Genomic DNA, 15,287 nt, shown 5'->3' with positions numbered 1-15,287 from the left:
CAGTATTTTGAAACAGGATGCAAGACATGTTTGGCTTCTAGGCGAGCTTCTGTCCATATTTAACCATCATTTATTTTGTTCAATAACTTGTCCTGGGGTCTAGTAAATGCTTTGCAGGTCACACAGAGACAACTACTGCAGCAAGTCAGATATGGAGCAGCATCTGCTTCTCCACTACCTTTGTGAACGAACAAACTTAAGCCCACCACCATCCTACACATTTCTGAAGAGCAGATTTTCACTGGAATATATAGAGCTCTTAGGAGGGAAAAATAATGCTTAGCAAAACATTGTTGACTTTAACATTTAGCAAAGCAATTTCATGTGTGCGACTGCTGAGTGTGTTCTGTTTAACACGATTATTAGACTCAGCACTTTTATACCTGTTATTCCAACACTGGTAAGCCAAACACATCCAACAATTTATAGCAGATTCTACAATGTGTATTCTGGAAAATATGGACAAGGATGGGGGACAGAGAGATATAGCTATAGTATGTTTTAATTACTCTTCCTTTCTAATATATGTTTATATATATTCAAGTTGAACAAAAAGTCTCAAACCAAATTGTTTTTCACATATTTAAGAAGTCCTGCCAAAACAGTTAATTGGACAAATGAAAATATATCAGTGGAAGACATCAGGAGGACATTGGCAGTCACCTGCACACAGCAAATGTTAAAATAAAAGGAATGTGATCTGGCACTGGGGAATTAGTAATCATAGATAATATGTAAACTGAATGAACTTAAACATCACTCAGTTGCTGGTTGCTATCAGAATTAAAAGATAATTTATTTTTCACTCATTTTCTTCTTATCAAATGTCTTTGAAGGACAGGGTGATAGATTATATCATCTAGGGTCCCTTTACCACAAAAGACTGGACTTAGATGGTCTTTTAAGGTCCCTTCCAGCCTGGACTGTCCTATTATTTTATGATGAACTGAGATTAGTTATTTGGGTATTTATCCACTCTAAATTGAAATCCCTTAAAACAAAACAAACTCCACAAATTTTATATATATGATCACTATAAAACACACAGAAGAAGAAGAATAATGTCCTGCACATTAAAGAGTCAAATCCTGATTCTACCAAAATCAGTGGAGGTCTTTGTGGCATTTCTAAAACAGCAAAGTTTTCAGTCGTCTGTCACTTGTAAATGTTCTAGAAGGAGATTTTTCCAAAGGTCTGCAGCCCATTTCTGTGAAAGCCTAGAAGGTAGCTCCATCTTCAAACAGAACATTAATGAGCAAGGTGATACACAATGTCTCTGTCTTTTGGGTGATATTTTTAAGAAAAATTAATCAAGGAAAAAATCCCATACCTCTCAGTGGCTGTTCAGGCTGCAGGGAATGTTTCTGGCTCTGAACACCAGAAGGGAATCTTGGAATAAAAGTTCCTGTATGGTTCTTATCTTGGGGTTTTGATATTGCTTGTTTTGCTTTTTTTTTTTTTTTTTTTTTTTTTTTAGATATTTTGATTTTAGCTGATTTTTTTGTGTTGATTCAGTCTGGTTCCTGACCATCCAGAGTTGCACTCAGTAACATATTTTTTCTTCCCCTTTTTCTGTTCTCTGCACATCTTGAAGAACTCAATGAAGGAAAATTGCTATGATGGGTTTAAAGGTAGACTCTGGCACAAACCTAAGTTATTTAACATTTTTAGGTTCCCTTTTTAAAAAAAGGGCAAGTGTTGGGCCAAATCCATTGATTGAAAAATAGGGAAACTATGCCCTTCAGTCAAAACAAAAAATCCCATTTGATTTTGAAAATATTTATTTGATACCAACATGATATATTCCACCCTGCTTGTTCAGTGATTATACAACCTACATCTTTTGCATAAATTTTACCAGCTACAAAACAAATTTCAGTGAAAGCATAAATTTGGTCTGGGCATGTAGGTACTTGGGATTTCTTGGTGTAATATTGCTCACTTTATTATGAACTCATGATTCTGTTAGTTGATCATGATTCTGATCATGGATTGAGGCAACTGTAAACTAAGCTGAGTTTTGATTATTTTAAAAGTAAATTTACAGCCTGTCGATGTGAAAAGCAAAGCTGGGACAGCTGAACTATTAAGACTGGTTCAACAACAAATTTTAAAAGATTGCTTTAAAAATTACTGATTATTTAATGAACAAATTTTTTTTATTGTGAACTTATATTATTTTTTATCTTTCACGCATAAAAATAATTGAACAAAGCTTTTACCATTGAATTTTTTTGTTTGTTTTATTCTGATGGGCAGGAGTTTTCTTTTAAGACAGATCTTGTTACTTTTTGAAATTACCCACTGATAGGATTCTGTTATTTTCCAAATGGCAGAAGAGCAAATAATGGAAACCCATTTGACTAAAGTTAGTTATAGAGCCAAATCATCATTCTTACTTGCTGAGATGTGAAAAGATGGCACACTTTGTTCAGAATACTGCAATTTGTGTGGTACTAGACCAGCTGCTAAAAAGTTACATGGAGGTTTACAGACACTTCTTTAAATACAACTTTATGCGCACAGTTCACAAGGCCACCTCTCCCTGCATGAGTCCAATTTTCTGAAGAAGAATAAGAATTAATCAATATTTTCTTTTAACATATAACAAACAGTTGAACCAAACAATTATGTAAACTGGAAATGACCCAAAATGCTAACAGTTTGGCAGCAGTAAAGTGAAATGCATTGTGGTGCACATGTGCATTTTTGTCCCCCTTTTCCCCTCCACAATAATCTGCACTTAATAGGAATATTTTAAACTATGTAGCTAAGCAACAGAGGTAATTGTTGCTTTCTAGAGCTTTTGTTAGGCACTCTAACACAGCCCAAATATGCATAATTAGGTATAATGTCTATAAATCATTATTGTACACATGTGGGTAGTTAAGTGGATTGAGAGAATAGTTCAATGAATTGGACATATTCACTGAAAATGCTTTTTATTTGTTTTCTGTAGTTCATAATACTTTAAAATTATCATAACCCTTTACACTTTCTCTTAATAGCTCACAGTGTTATTGAGAGAAACTTCATTTGCATTTTAGGCTATGCTTAATTTATTATTTAAACCTGGAGTTCTTCTGATTCAGGAAAGGACAGACACATCTTATGAAACAGTCTGTGCTTGTTTATTAATCCTCCTTTCTAGGAAGTAAAATGTTAAATTTTTCAGTTTATGTTGAATAGATCCCAACAAAAGAATGTACCCTATAATCAGCATTATTGAAGGGGCTAGTGTTGTGACTAAATTCTTCCCTTCATCCAAAAATGCTTTTAGTTACTATGGCAATATTTACTTGATCCTGGCAAAACCAGTGTTGATTTTAGAGAGATAATTACCAGAAAGGAAGATGATGGAGATGTATTTTTGAGTGTCCTTGTCAGAGGAAATGTTTATAAAAAATTAAATGAGATACAAAAGGCATATTGTCTTCCACACTGACAGCCTCTCCTACATGCAGCCTTTATTACCTGCTGGCTGCCGCTTTTCTTCTGAAGAAAGATGTTTATAAAGACAGGATGCATTTCAGTGGTGTCTTTAACAAGTCCTTTATGAGTCTGTACATAACAACCACTTCTGTTTGCCTGTGCATGACCTGATCTATCACTTAGTGTGGCAGTTTCAGTGGTGACCAGGAGCTTGCCCTTTGTGAAGTATTGAAGATTTTTCCATCAAGGTCTCTCATGGGATCCGGGGTGACAGGGAAAGTAATTCAGGTTTATTTTGAGAAAATATTTGGGATTCTTAAATGAAATAAAAGTGAAATAGTTCAGAGGAATTTTAAAATGTGTTTGTGTGCTTATTTATATATGCATGCATGTTATATAGTTTATATGTATATATGTAATATCAATGTATTGAACATTATATTTACATACATGTATATGAGTGCATTTGCATGTGCATGTGTTCTAAGAAAATACATGTTTTCACCATCAGTGAGAAATGGGGATATAATTTTTTCTCATATAGTGCTGGAAATATAACATAAAGTATATATAATTTTAGAAGGGTTTTTCATCATGCTACAAGTAGTCATTTCAAACAGATCCTGGGTGTGAATTCAATCATTTCAGAGTACCTTTCTGAGTAATGAAACAGCAATTGATAAGTCAATATCTTCACGTCACTTCTACAAGATACAAAAAATAGTTATTCTTACATATTTCTCTTACCTATTTTTCTCATACAGAGGACAGTACTACAAAATCATCTGAAGCCCCTCATTTAGGTGGACAAGAAAATTCCAGTCAAAGAAAAGACAGCTACACCAGCTATCAAGATGCCATGGCCAAATCTTTGATGAACATGGGAAAAATAGTAAAAGATGCACCCAGTCAAGCAGTGTCAGAAAATCTAAATGATAGTGGCATTCAATCATTAAAAACAGAAAGTGATGACACTGATGAATGTTACCTGATTAGCTCAGCTGAAGGAAAGGAAAAGACTGCTATCTCTGACTCAAAATACTGTTCATCTGAGGAAAATGAAAGTAACTCTGAAAATATGGACAATGAGTGGGATAGCTCTTCAAATTTCTCAGAAGAAACTAGTGTAAAGCCCCATGTAACTCCAAAATATATTGTAGAGTGTAATCAACCCAGCATCCTGGAAGTCCCAGAAATTAAGCAGGAAGAGGTTGAATATGGTCCTTGTGAATCACTCTGCAACTCAGAAACAGAGCTAAGAGCACCCCAGGAGCCTCACTCTGATCCTTTTGAGAAAAGAATTCAGAATATCTTCCCTGAAAGCGAAGAAGACGACAATGAGTGCCTGTCAGAAACCACAGACGTGTCAGTTGAGCTGGACAAAACAAAAGGGAACTTGAGTTTGCTGGAGCAAGCAATCGCTCTGCAGGCAGAGCAAGGGCATGTGTTTCACAGCACCTACAAGGAACTGGATAGGTTTCTTCTGGAGCATCTAGCAGGGGAAAGGAGACAAACCAAAGTTATTGACATTGGTGGGAGACAGATATTTAGCAGCAAACGTAAGGAAGTATTTTTGGCTCTTCTTGCTGGCTTAAGCATTTGTCCCGTGACTAATAGAGTATTCTGAGCTGGGTTTTATAGCAACAGTAAAGAATCTGGAATTTAGCTGGTAATTTTGTTAATTATGTACCTTCACACTAGTGCCTCACGTCTAACCAGGTTAAACGCTAGCTACTTGGCTTCTTGCCAAACTGCTATGTGAAATCATCAGTAATGGGTACTAAAAGGCCTGTGTAGCTGGCACTGACATTCCTTCTCCTCCTTTTCCTCCTCCTCTGCTTCCTCCTCTGTAAGGTGCTAATACAAACCTCCAAAGTTTCAGCAGCCAAGAGGCAAGGCATTAAAACAGTACTCAAGGACAAGTTTAGGGTGAAAAATTTGCCTCTCCCAGAGATAATACCTAATTCCTAAGCCATGTGTTCTCTGAGTTCAGTCTACTTCATTAGTATCAAGTATAGTATAGTATAGTCAAGTATAAGTATAGTATTAGTATATTAGTATAATTCATTATTACATCAATCAATGTTACATTTTTCCATATCCAGCACTTCTGAGCCAGGAAAGCACAATCTATGCTCTTCTCCCTCATTCACCACCAGCAGAAACACCAGTAAATTCCAAAATCTTTATTGTTTCTGAAGGTTTGTGATATCCTAAAAGCCCATAGGAACATCACTGAATTTTCATCACTTAATCAGGCTTCCAGAAGTGGAGACTTAAAAGATTTGGGTTTGATTTATAAACTGGGCTGCCTTGTATGAAACTCCTCAATTGAGGATAATTACAGAACATCAAGAAATATCATTTTATAAGCACATACACTCCCTTCTGTAGTAAGTAACAATACATTCATCTGTCCTTTGACTTTTCCTTTTGGCCTTGCAAACATCCAGAGGTCACCGTAGCACTGATGCTATTTCTGCTTTTGATAAATGATTTACTTTAGTATTTCTAATGTAACTTTAGAGTAGTCCCTGTGGACATTGCAAATATTATAGTAATTTACTTATCTAAAGCATTTAGTGTGAAAGAGGTCTGACAGGCATTTTTAAGAGCTGCAACTATAAAATATTTCCTGCAGTATTGGGGAAGAAATGCAGACATCTCATTTTTGTGTTTTGAGCAGTGTTTTCATTAGTATGTCTTAAGATGTGCATGCATGGTATTAATCTACCTTTTTATTAAACTATGTGAACCTTTATTTGCTCAGATGACTTTGGCATATGCAGGAACATTATAGATATCTTTTCCTACCCTTAGAGCAGCTGTATTTATCAGGCTCACATTGGTGTCAATGTGACTTTCTCACAGCACACATAGGAAAGAGCAGTGATGTAAAAATGGCAGAGTCTATCCCTTCCAGATTTACCTCATATTATAATTAGCTGTGGTTTCCAGGTGAGTTCAGAGGTAATTCCCATGGAAAAACATACCAGGCTTTGTTCGGGTTGTATAAACACCGTGATTGTAGTCAATGTTCTATCGGGCACATAATTTTGCCACTTTATTTAATTAACTGGGTTTTATTTCTAAAAAATCTGCCATAAAATCCATCAGCTCTTAATTTTCACTCTTGGATGCTAGATCAGAAAAAAATCTATTCATGATAAACCTATTCAATTACCGGAGGAAACACTAAATCATATTTCTGGGTCCCTCTTTATTTTCCGTTCACTATTGCAGCACTTTCCATTTGCAGTGATTCTAAAAAGCATGTGGTCTCCTGATGATGCTATTTGCTTTCCTCTCTATTTATTTATTTTTTTATTTTTTTTATCTAAAAACTTGCCAGGAAGTTTAACCCTCATCTGTCCCTGATGATTCTGTCCCTAAGCTCATCCTACCTCATAGTCCAGAAAAAAATGAGCTTGAAGGAGGCAGCTCCCTGTGCTGGCTGCAGCTGTTTTCTCCCCCAGCACCAAATGCTGTTGGCAGCCAATCACAGATGGAGCTAAAACCATCCTCAGCAATTTATGCGGCCACTTCCTCCAGATTTCTCACAAGAGAATTTCTGGACCAGAAATCATTCCTTTCTCGCCCAGACTTTTGATCCTGCATTGGAAATCAAATAAAGGTTTTCTGACCACTGCTTCTTGCACAATTCTAGGTGCTTGAAACAGGAATTGGGAGGCTGTTACAGACTGGTAGCAGTGGGGCTGGGCTGAGACCTCGCCTTTGAAAGGGTATCGGCTGCTCCATGCTTTCAGTGTCTTTGTGGGCTGCTCCACAAAGCAGCATTGCCATGTGTACCAGAGGGAGCTGCTTGCCTTGCCTCTCAAATGTAAAGTGGCATGTATTCAGTTTCCTAACAAAGAACCTACAGCCTAGAGATCTGTGATATTTAAGGAATGGCTTCTGGTTGAAATGCTTTTTGTTTGTTTGTTTGTTTGTTTCACACCTCAGCTTTTATTTGGTTGTCCCAGCTTCCTGGAGTCTGACATTAACAGAGCAAAAGATTGTTTTGCCTTTTTTTTTATTTATTCCTTTATAGATCTTGCTGTTGGCTCATGCTGCCAGTTTTCTGGCTTACTGGATTGTGGCTTCTGTCCTGTTTGAGGCTCTGAATGGAATAAATGGCACTGCAATCCTAAAACTATATAATTTAGCACATAAATGGCATACTGGGATAGGGAAATCATTGTTTAAAGGACACAGTGTGAAAACCTGAAGTGGTATGCCAGTTGCATACATCCCTGTTAAAACTTTGGACAGGAATTAAATCTGAAATATAAAATAGAGAATATCATACTGCTAAGATCACTCAGCTGAGCACAGACAGGGGCTAAACCCAAACAAAATCTTTATCTGATTTCTCTGCAGATTCACCCAGGCCTGAAAAGAGAGAAACCAAATGCCCCATCCCAGGATGTGATGGAACAGGGCACGTGACTGGGCTGTACCCTCACCACCGCAGTCTCTCAGGCTGTCCACATAAAGTTAGAGTGCCACTAGAAAGTGAGTATCATCACCCTGCAGCCCAGAATAACAACTGGATCTGTTTCAGTATTGTGTGTGCTTATACTGGAGAAGAATCCTCTTTTTTCTTGATGAGATAGCAGGATGTGACTGGGAAAGAAGCCATCACACCTTTTGCTCATAGTCACAGTCCTGCTTCCCACACTTGTGTAGCTCAAGTGCTCCTCAGCAACATCTTTACAAACAGCAGGCTCCTTAGGAAGAACAAGGTCAGGGAAACTATTGCCACGCTGCCAGCAGACCTGCATGCTGTAGTCCCATGAATCTTCAGGAAGTTGCTCGCTCACACCCTTGCTAAGGCACAGACATCCCCTGCTTGTTCTGGAGCTGAGGCCTCATTTGCCGCAGTCACACATGCAGGCTGCTGGTTCTCGTTGCCAACAGATGAGAGGCCTGGGCATGCTTATGCAGAGATGTTTTTAGCATCCCCCTTACTGCTGAGCTCAAAAAGGTTATTTCCATCAGTAGATCCCAGCGCTGGTCCACAGCAGGTCCCTGTCTTGTGACAGTATCACACTAACCCTTTAATGCCCAGTCTATCCTGAATTTCCCTGCTTATTTCTAACTGTGCTGCTCTGATTACATTGGCTCGCGCATGTGTGTGTGTGTGTGTGTGTGTGTGTGTGTGCGCGCGTGTAATCCTGCAACATGATGCAGTGAAATACTGCATAATAAGCCAAAACTTAATGTGAAACTATCTGCTTAAATAACCTAGTTAGTCAGATTATTATTTGTGGTGGTATGCATAACAACAAATTAAAAGGATATTTGCACTTTACCAAAATCCTCTTCCTAGCTGTAGTTCTCCCCTCTTTTAAATCTGGTACTAAACTGTACTCATGGAAACATCTGCTGAATTAAGCAGACTGCCTTTGGAAGTCCTTAGCAACATTAACTTCCTAAAACCTTAAAATTAACAACTCCTTTTTAATTATCACACTTCCAATTAGATGTACTCTGTCCTGATGGGAAAAAAAAAAAAAAAAAAAGTTAGAATTTTGTTCCTAGCAGAACAAACCCATGGAATGAACAGTCAGCTTTTGTGAAACACTGTGCCCCAAAGATCTATAATGTTTAACAGGGAAATATTTGTCAGTTTCAGTGAAGGTAATCCACATTCAAGGGCATAAGAAACATACAGGCAAGAGGTTGTAATTGCTATTAAGATTGTAAGCTGATGCTTTGAACTATTACTGATTGGTCCAAGGCAGTTTCATCACAGCTCAGATGGTGTAACGCTCAAAAGATATGCTCAAAATATCAGATAGAATGTATAAACAGCCTTCCTGTACTTGAGAGCTTTCATTCCCTGGGACAGAGAAGGACTGCAGTTCCATGGAACATGGACTGTATGGCCCAGGCCTCCTCTATCACCTGCCCTTTCCAGTGTTAGTGCTGTATAAAGGGCTTCATGATTTAACATCTTTACTGATTTCCACTTATGTTCCTTCAAAGTCTGTATAAAGAATTTTGTGCATATGTGAAGCCACACCACAGTAATATAGAAATAAACTGGTTTATGCTGGAGGCACCATGGTCACTGTGTTGTAGGTCCTTTGCCTCCCCTATTCTTTTGTGATAAAATGTGAAAGAACTGAGAATCTGAGTTCAAAGAGGATATGTTCATTTTTTAAAGATATGTGTTTTTAATTGATGCACTTTATTATCAACTTTTTTTTTTTTTTTTTTTTTTAAATTTCTGTTTAGTTCTGGCCATGCATGAAAATGTTTTAAAGTGCCCCACCCCAGGATGCACTGGAAGAGGACATGTCAACAGCAATCGCAACACACACCGAAGGTAGAGCAGAAAAATTCCTGTCCACTTAAAACCTAACATGTACTTGGGAGTAAATTGATAGGCACATCTTGGAATTAGATGTTATGTACTACACTGAAGAGTGTCTATGAACTGCAAGGGCAGCCTGTATTATTTATAACCAAATAATTGTGTCTAATTCCATTACATAAAAAATGTCTGCAGCACAGAGGATGGCAAATTCCACTAGTATTTTTATAGATGAGATTTAAAGCTACAATTTCATCACAGTCCTCACATTGAAAAATCATAATGTACAAAGGGAAGGGGTGAAAAAATACATTATTAATCCTACAAATGGAAAACCCATTGGAAAGCAAAACCCATTTATTTTGCACCACTACTTGCTAGCCATTGACAGGAACTCCCAATCAGGATACATTCCCTTTTAGCAAAACAGAAAATTTTAAGTGAACTATTTTAAAATTTAAAAGTACTACTTATTACCCTCAGGAATACCATCTTCCTGCCTGGAACTCTCCTGTCTGTTTAACATGCTGCCTGCAGGGAGAAAGCAAAATTGAGAAAAGACTTCCAAACAGGCAACTGGGGAATCATGGCTGGACTGCGGGTGAAGCAGAGAGCCACTCTCTGTCTCCAGCAAGCCATTGCTGGCAGCACAGCTCTTCTCACTACTGCTTTCTGCTGGAAGCAGTATATTCCATCATATTGCATCTGGGAAAATATAATCTCAATCAAACTTGGGATATAAGAATTTCAAAACCAACTCTCTTTGTTGATCTGAATTTCTGTGAGATTTTGGTGTTTCTTGTTTTTTGATTGATTAGTTACTGCACCAAAATTAAGGTTTATCATACTCTTTTAATACTAAAATTAGTAAGTCAGTCTTTATCAGACATGTGAAAAGCTTGTCCACAAGAATATATAAGGCACAAGCAAATATTTTGCCTCTGTTTTTCCTGTTTTAAATCCCTAGTCATTGTTGCAGCACATCAGCTGTATCATGAGCATCCCATGAATAGGATAAGAAAACATGTTCTAATCTAATAAAACAAACAGGAAAATATAAGCTAGCACAACTCGAAATGATAAAATGTGTTCTTTGGTAACAGTCTCTCATATATCCCTGTTTTTTTTTCCCAAATTCACTTTCCTTTTAATCAGCAGGAGGCTTATATGCATGGTTTAGCTGATAAAGTAAATGTCATTTGTCAAAAAATTTACTAGTGACTTGCCAGACACAAAACATCAAAGCTGAACTGTGGAAAACTCCTACATGATTCAGTTTCCAGATATATCACCTAAAATACACAGATTTCACAGTTTTGCATTAAGGATAGAAAAACAGATGAATCTGGGCTATAGCAGCAGCAATTCCCTTAAATGCACAGACCATCAAAGTCACTTTTTCCACAGAAAAACAGCATGCATCTCCTTTGCACAATAATTAATTTCAATGTTTTTTCCTTGTTGTTTCTGTTCTTCACCTTTGCTTTTCAACAGCCTTTCTGGTTGTCCAATTGCTGCAGCTGAAAAGCTGGCAATGTCCCAGGAAAAGAACCAGCTCGAGTCTCCAAAAGCTGGGCAGTGCCATGATCAGACTCACAGGTAGGAGCCCTCACAAACCAGTTTCTCGAAACAGACAAACTCTTATTTATGTATAAACTCTGTTGACTGGTCCTCAGATCTCTCACCCACTTCAGATTTTGGCTTCAGTGGTAACCCAGTTTTCCAAGATGAACCTCTACAAAACTATCTGATCTGTAGGTTCTTGTGTACATGGCTGACATTAAAGACAAGAGGCGTATCTTTGGATAAGCAATCAAACATATCCTATTAAATCTTACTTCCAAACAAGTAACCTGATCAGAACAATTAATAGAATTTCTTTATTCTTAGTTGATTGGTTAAATACTTTAATTTTTATTTTATACAATGACATCAAAAAGGAGAAACACTTTTTAGTGCAATGGTATTTTGTCAGAGTTATAAGGACCCTACAGACACACATAATTTGCACATCATTGGCACCATGACCATTACAACCTATTATATTCAGGTCTATTTGGGGACACTTTAATTTGTGGATTATTGACATGATCAGCTCTAATGGTTCCTTCAGAGCCATTACAGAATATTATGTCCATGTGTCTGCCAACTGCACGTGCCTTAACTCTACATATGAAAAGTCCTAAGGAAATTGCTAAAGACAAGTAGTTACTGAACATTAACTAAATGGAATAACACACCATAAATCATTTGTTCCTCCCAAACAGCACAAGCAATTATTTCAGATCATCTTATATTTATACCGTACTCATTCACTGTAAAGTGAGAACAATGCTGATCAAAAAATATCTAAAAGCTAGAAAAAAATCCAGACAAATTTTTAGAACTAAAGGAAGTGCCAATCTAGCAGTAAGTTAGTAACTTCCTTGCAAGGAGCTCAAACTGCTATTATTGAATACTGCATTTTTTAATGTCTTAATCTTTTAGTTTGTGAAGTAGTCAAGGTACTTTTTGACTACTAGTCAGCCGCCATGTTTATATTGTTTATTTCTTGTATACACCCACCAGTAAGTTTTGCATGTGATAATAGCACATTTTTGGATTATGAGATGCAACCATATCCTATTTTTCAGCACAAGGCTATTTAAAGACATTCTTGTCTTTCTTCTTCATTCTTTTCCTCTTCTCTGCAGGACAAATTTAGCAAAGCAGCCGGAGCTATCTCAGTTCAGTTACAGAACTTCACAGCCAGTCACTTCCTCCAGAGGCACCCTGGGGAAAGAACAGGAGAAGTTTGGGAAAGTCCCATTTGATTATGCCAGTTTTGATGCACAAGTCTTTGGCAAACGCACAACAGCACCTGTGTCACAAGGTCGAAAAACACCTCAGTTTCTTGAATGTAAGCTTGAAATTAAATTTTCTCTTGAAAAAGGGGCAAAATGTCAATGATTTCTTTTTCCTTTTTGCTTGTTCTGCTTTCAAACTTCTAAAATTCTAAAAAGGTCTGTAGAAACCATCTTTAATCACTTGTGTCAAAAATGTTAAATAGAATCACTAATTTGCAAAATATAGAATTATGAAACACTAAATATCATCACTACAAAGTTTACTTTTTTGATGCTTCTTTTAAAAGCAGTTATCAGTGGAAAAGAGGAGTAAAAAGGAATTCTTTATGTTTTACCTATTGCCATCTTCCTTGATTCAATGGTGGTATCTTTATGGGAGAGATGACAAGTCCCATGGAATATGTCTGCACAAAGTGTAATGAACTGTTGCACACAGAAATCCAAGTTAGGTTCCAAAGATACAGTTCAGGTACAATTTAGGTGAATCTATACAGGTATTATTCCTCCTAGATGAGCATGTGTCCCAGCTACATTAATTCCAGGCCTGGGCTGAATTTAGTTTGGTACCTCATATTTCTGTACTAAATCATATATGAAATGCAGTCATATCCAATGCAACAAATTGTTATCAAGATTCCTCTTCCATCATTTACAGATCTGCTGAGGTACTACTCTGTACAAATGAGATACCACAGTGCAAACACTGAGAGTTTATTGCAGATGCTCTTCAGAATCTGCATGAGAAACATTGGCAAGGTTCTGCCTTGGAATTGACCATTGTAAAATATTCTTTAGTTTAAATAAACTATTAATTCTGTTCCTATGAGGGAAATGGAAAAGTTTCATTCTACCAAGACTGGGTTCAGAAAAAAATAGATCCAGAACAATGTGAAAAAATTTTAAATTAAAAATTTAATTTTTAAATTAATTTTTAATTGAGTTTTCTTTTGCTAATTATAAAAAAGAAAATAAAATAGGAAAACAAATTTTGTCCCAATTTTGTCTTTGTCCCAAAGAAGAGCATTTAGAGTAAGGTGAACAGAAAAGCAAAAAAATTTGTTAATGAATAAATTCATATATAAGATAATTATAATAGAATATGCATCTAATACTATGTTATAAATGTTTTATATATTTATAAAATTTTGTATATTTTTATATTTATTTGTGTACATGTCTGAGTACACAAAAACACACATATATGTTTGTAGGTTTTTGTGTGAATATATACAAATACTCTATTTAAAATTGCAAATGAAAAGTAGATATTTATCTGACCTGGAAAATAGGCTTGCTTAAATGAAAGCAAATATATGCATTGCCAGCTTCTTGGGTGGCAGATTTTCCAATTTTGTTTGCAAAATTGAATATTCCCTATTAGCTGTCTCTTTGCATAGATGTATGTCTATTTCACAGGTTCATTTCAAGGAAAAAAATGACTGAAATGTTTTTATACAGATGCAAATGCATACATATGCAATTTATATATGAAGTATATCAGAGCTGAAGTTTACAGCCTGTTGTTCTTGCAAAGATTGCAATATGCAGCTATTATTTTAATGGAAAGGTGAAAGTAGAAGAGCGGGTGAGTGATTTAACTCTTCAGGTATACAGAAGTTGGCAATAAGAAGCTGATGATGTAGTGATGGGTTCAGAGTTTTATGTAAATATGTAGCCAGACAAAAGCCCATCATTAGCCCTCTGTGGATTCTGCACTTGTAAACTTTTTTTTTTTTTAACAAAACATACACCCGTAATAGCCTTGGGTGTTTTTTTTGTTGGTCTGTTGGCTGCTTGGTTTTTTTTTTTCCTTTTAGGATAGGTAATGAAAAATGCACTTTCTGGTCTTTAAACACAATTTAAATTTCATTGTAGTAACTGTTAAAAATGTAGACTGTCTTGTTTGTGTTACAGTGCTGTGCTTGCAGCAGGGTAGATAAATCCTTTTTAATTTTCACTAGAGAAAGAGAGGACTGAATCATGAGGCTTTCATGTATTGCTCTACTGAGATGCCTCTAGTGCTTAGAGAAATGGAATATAGCATTCAGCTACAGTCAAAGCAGATAAACTAGCATTTCTTTCAGAGCATCCCAAGTTTGAGGGAAGATGAGTCCTCCTATGTCTTGTGTAGCTCTTAGCATTAGAAAGCACTCAGCCAAAGCTCTACATCTAAAGGGATCCAGAGCCTTGGGGCTCAGATCTTTAGGGAACGAGCAGATGGCCATATGCAGAAATGTTCTTGATGTATCTGGGTGTAGGCTGAGAAATTGGATTTTGCTTAGTTTATCTTTGTAGGACACTGTGAGGGCTGCAGACAAAAGATGTGATTATTGCTTCTTTAGAGTAGAAATCATGGTGCTGTGTTCTCCCTGCAACAGTTTATGCTATCCAAGCTCCAAAATCCAAAAGAGAGAGCAGAGTTCTCTCTAACTGTTTTAGAGTAAACACTGCTGATGAAGAAGAAAACATAGAACTGCACACTTCTGTTTGTGAAAGTGCTTTTCTGTTCACCTGTTAGTACTTAATTTTCAGCTGACCTCCCTGTGCCTAATAAAACTGTGTATTATTACAAATATAGCCAACAAAAGACTGTAAACCAAGATCATACGTATGCTCATTATTTTTTTTTTTCATTGATTGAAGGATAGATTTAAATTTCTAAATATTTCCACAAAATACTTAGCGCT

The 15,287-nt window shown here is 36.6% G+C and overlaps 1 protein-coding gene across 10 annotated transcripts in view; it reads left to right on the top strand.

Moving 5' to 3' along the window:
• The window catches only part of ST18 (ST18 C2H2C-type zinc finger transcription factor), a 169,320-nt gene that overhangs the window by 119,136 nt on the left and 34,897 nt on the right, over positions 1 to 15,287 (top strand). For all 10 annotated transcript variants that reach the window (XM_021555702.4, XM_021555709.4, XM_021555707.4 and 7 more), the window contains 5 exons: positions 4,197 to 4,991; positions 7,813 to 7,947; positions 9,676 to 9,766; positions 11,249 to 11,353; positions 12,448 to 12,653. In XM_021555702.4, coding sequence (XP_021411377.3) covers positions 4,197 to 4,991; positions 7,813 to 7,947; positions 9,676 to 9,766; positions 11,249 to 11,353; positions 12,448 to 12,653 — 1,332 coding nt within the window. The remainder of the gene's footprint in view (positions 1 to 4,196; positions 4,992 to 7,812; positions 7,948 to 9,675; positions 9,767 to 11,248; positions 11,354 to 12,447; positions 12,654 to 15,287) is intronic.

Source organism: Lonchura striata, chromosome 2, assembly GCF_050655825.1.
Source record: "Lonchura striata isolate lonStrDom1 chromosome 2, ASM5065582v1, whole genome shotgun sequence".
Taxonomy (NCBI): Eukaryota; Metazoa; Chordata; class Aves; order Passeriformes; family Estrildidae; genus Lonchura; species Lonchura striata.
Note: the sequence above shows the minus strand (reverse complement) of the source record. Positions and strands in the feature narration are given on the sequence as shown.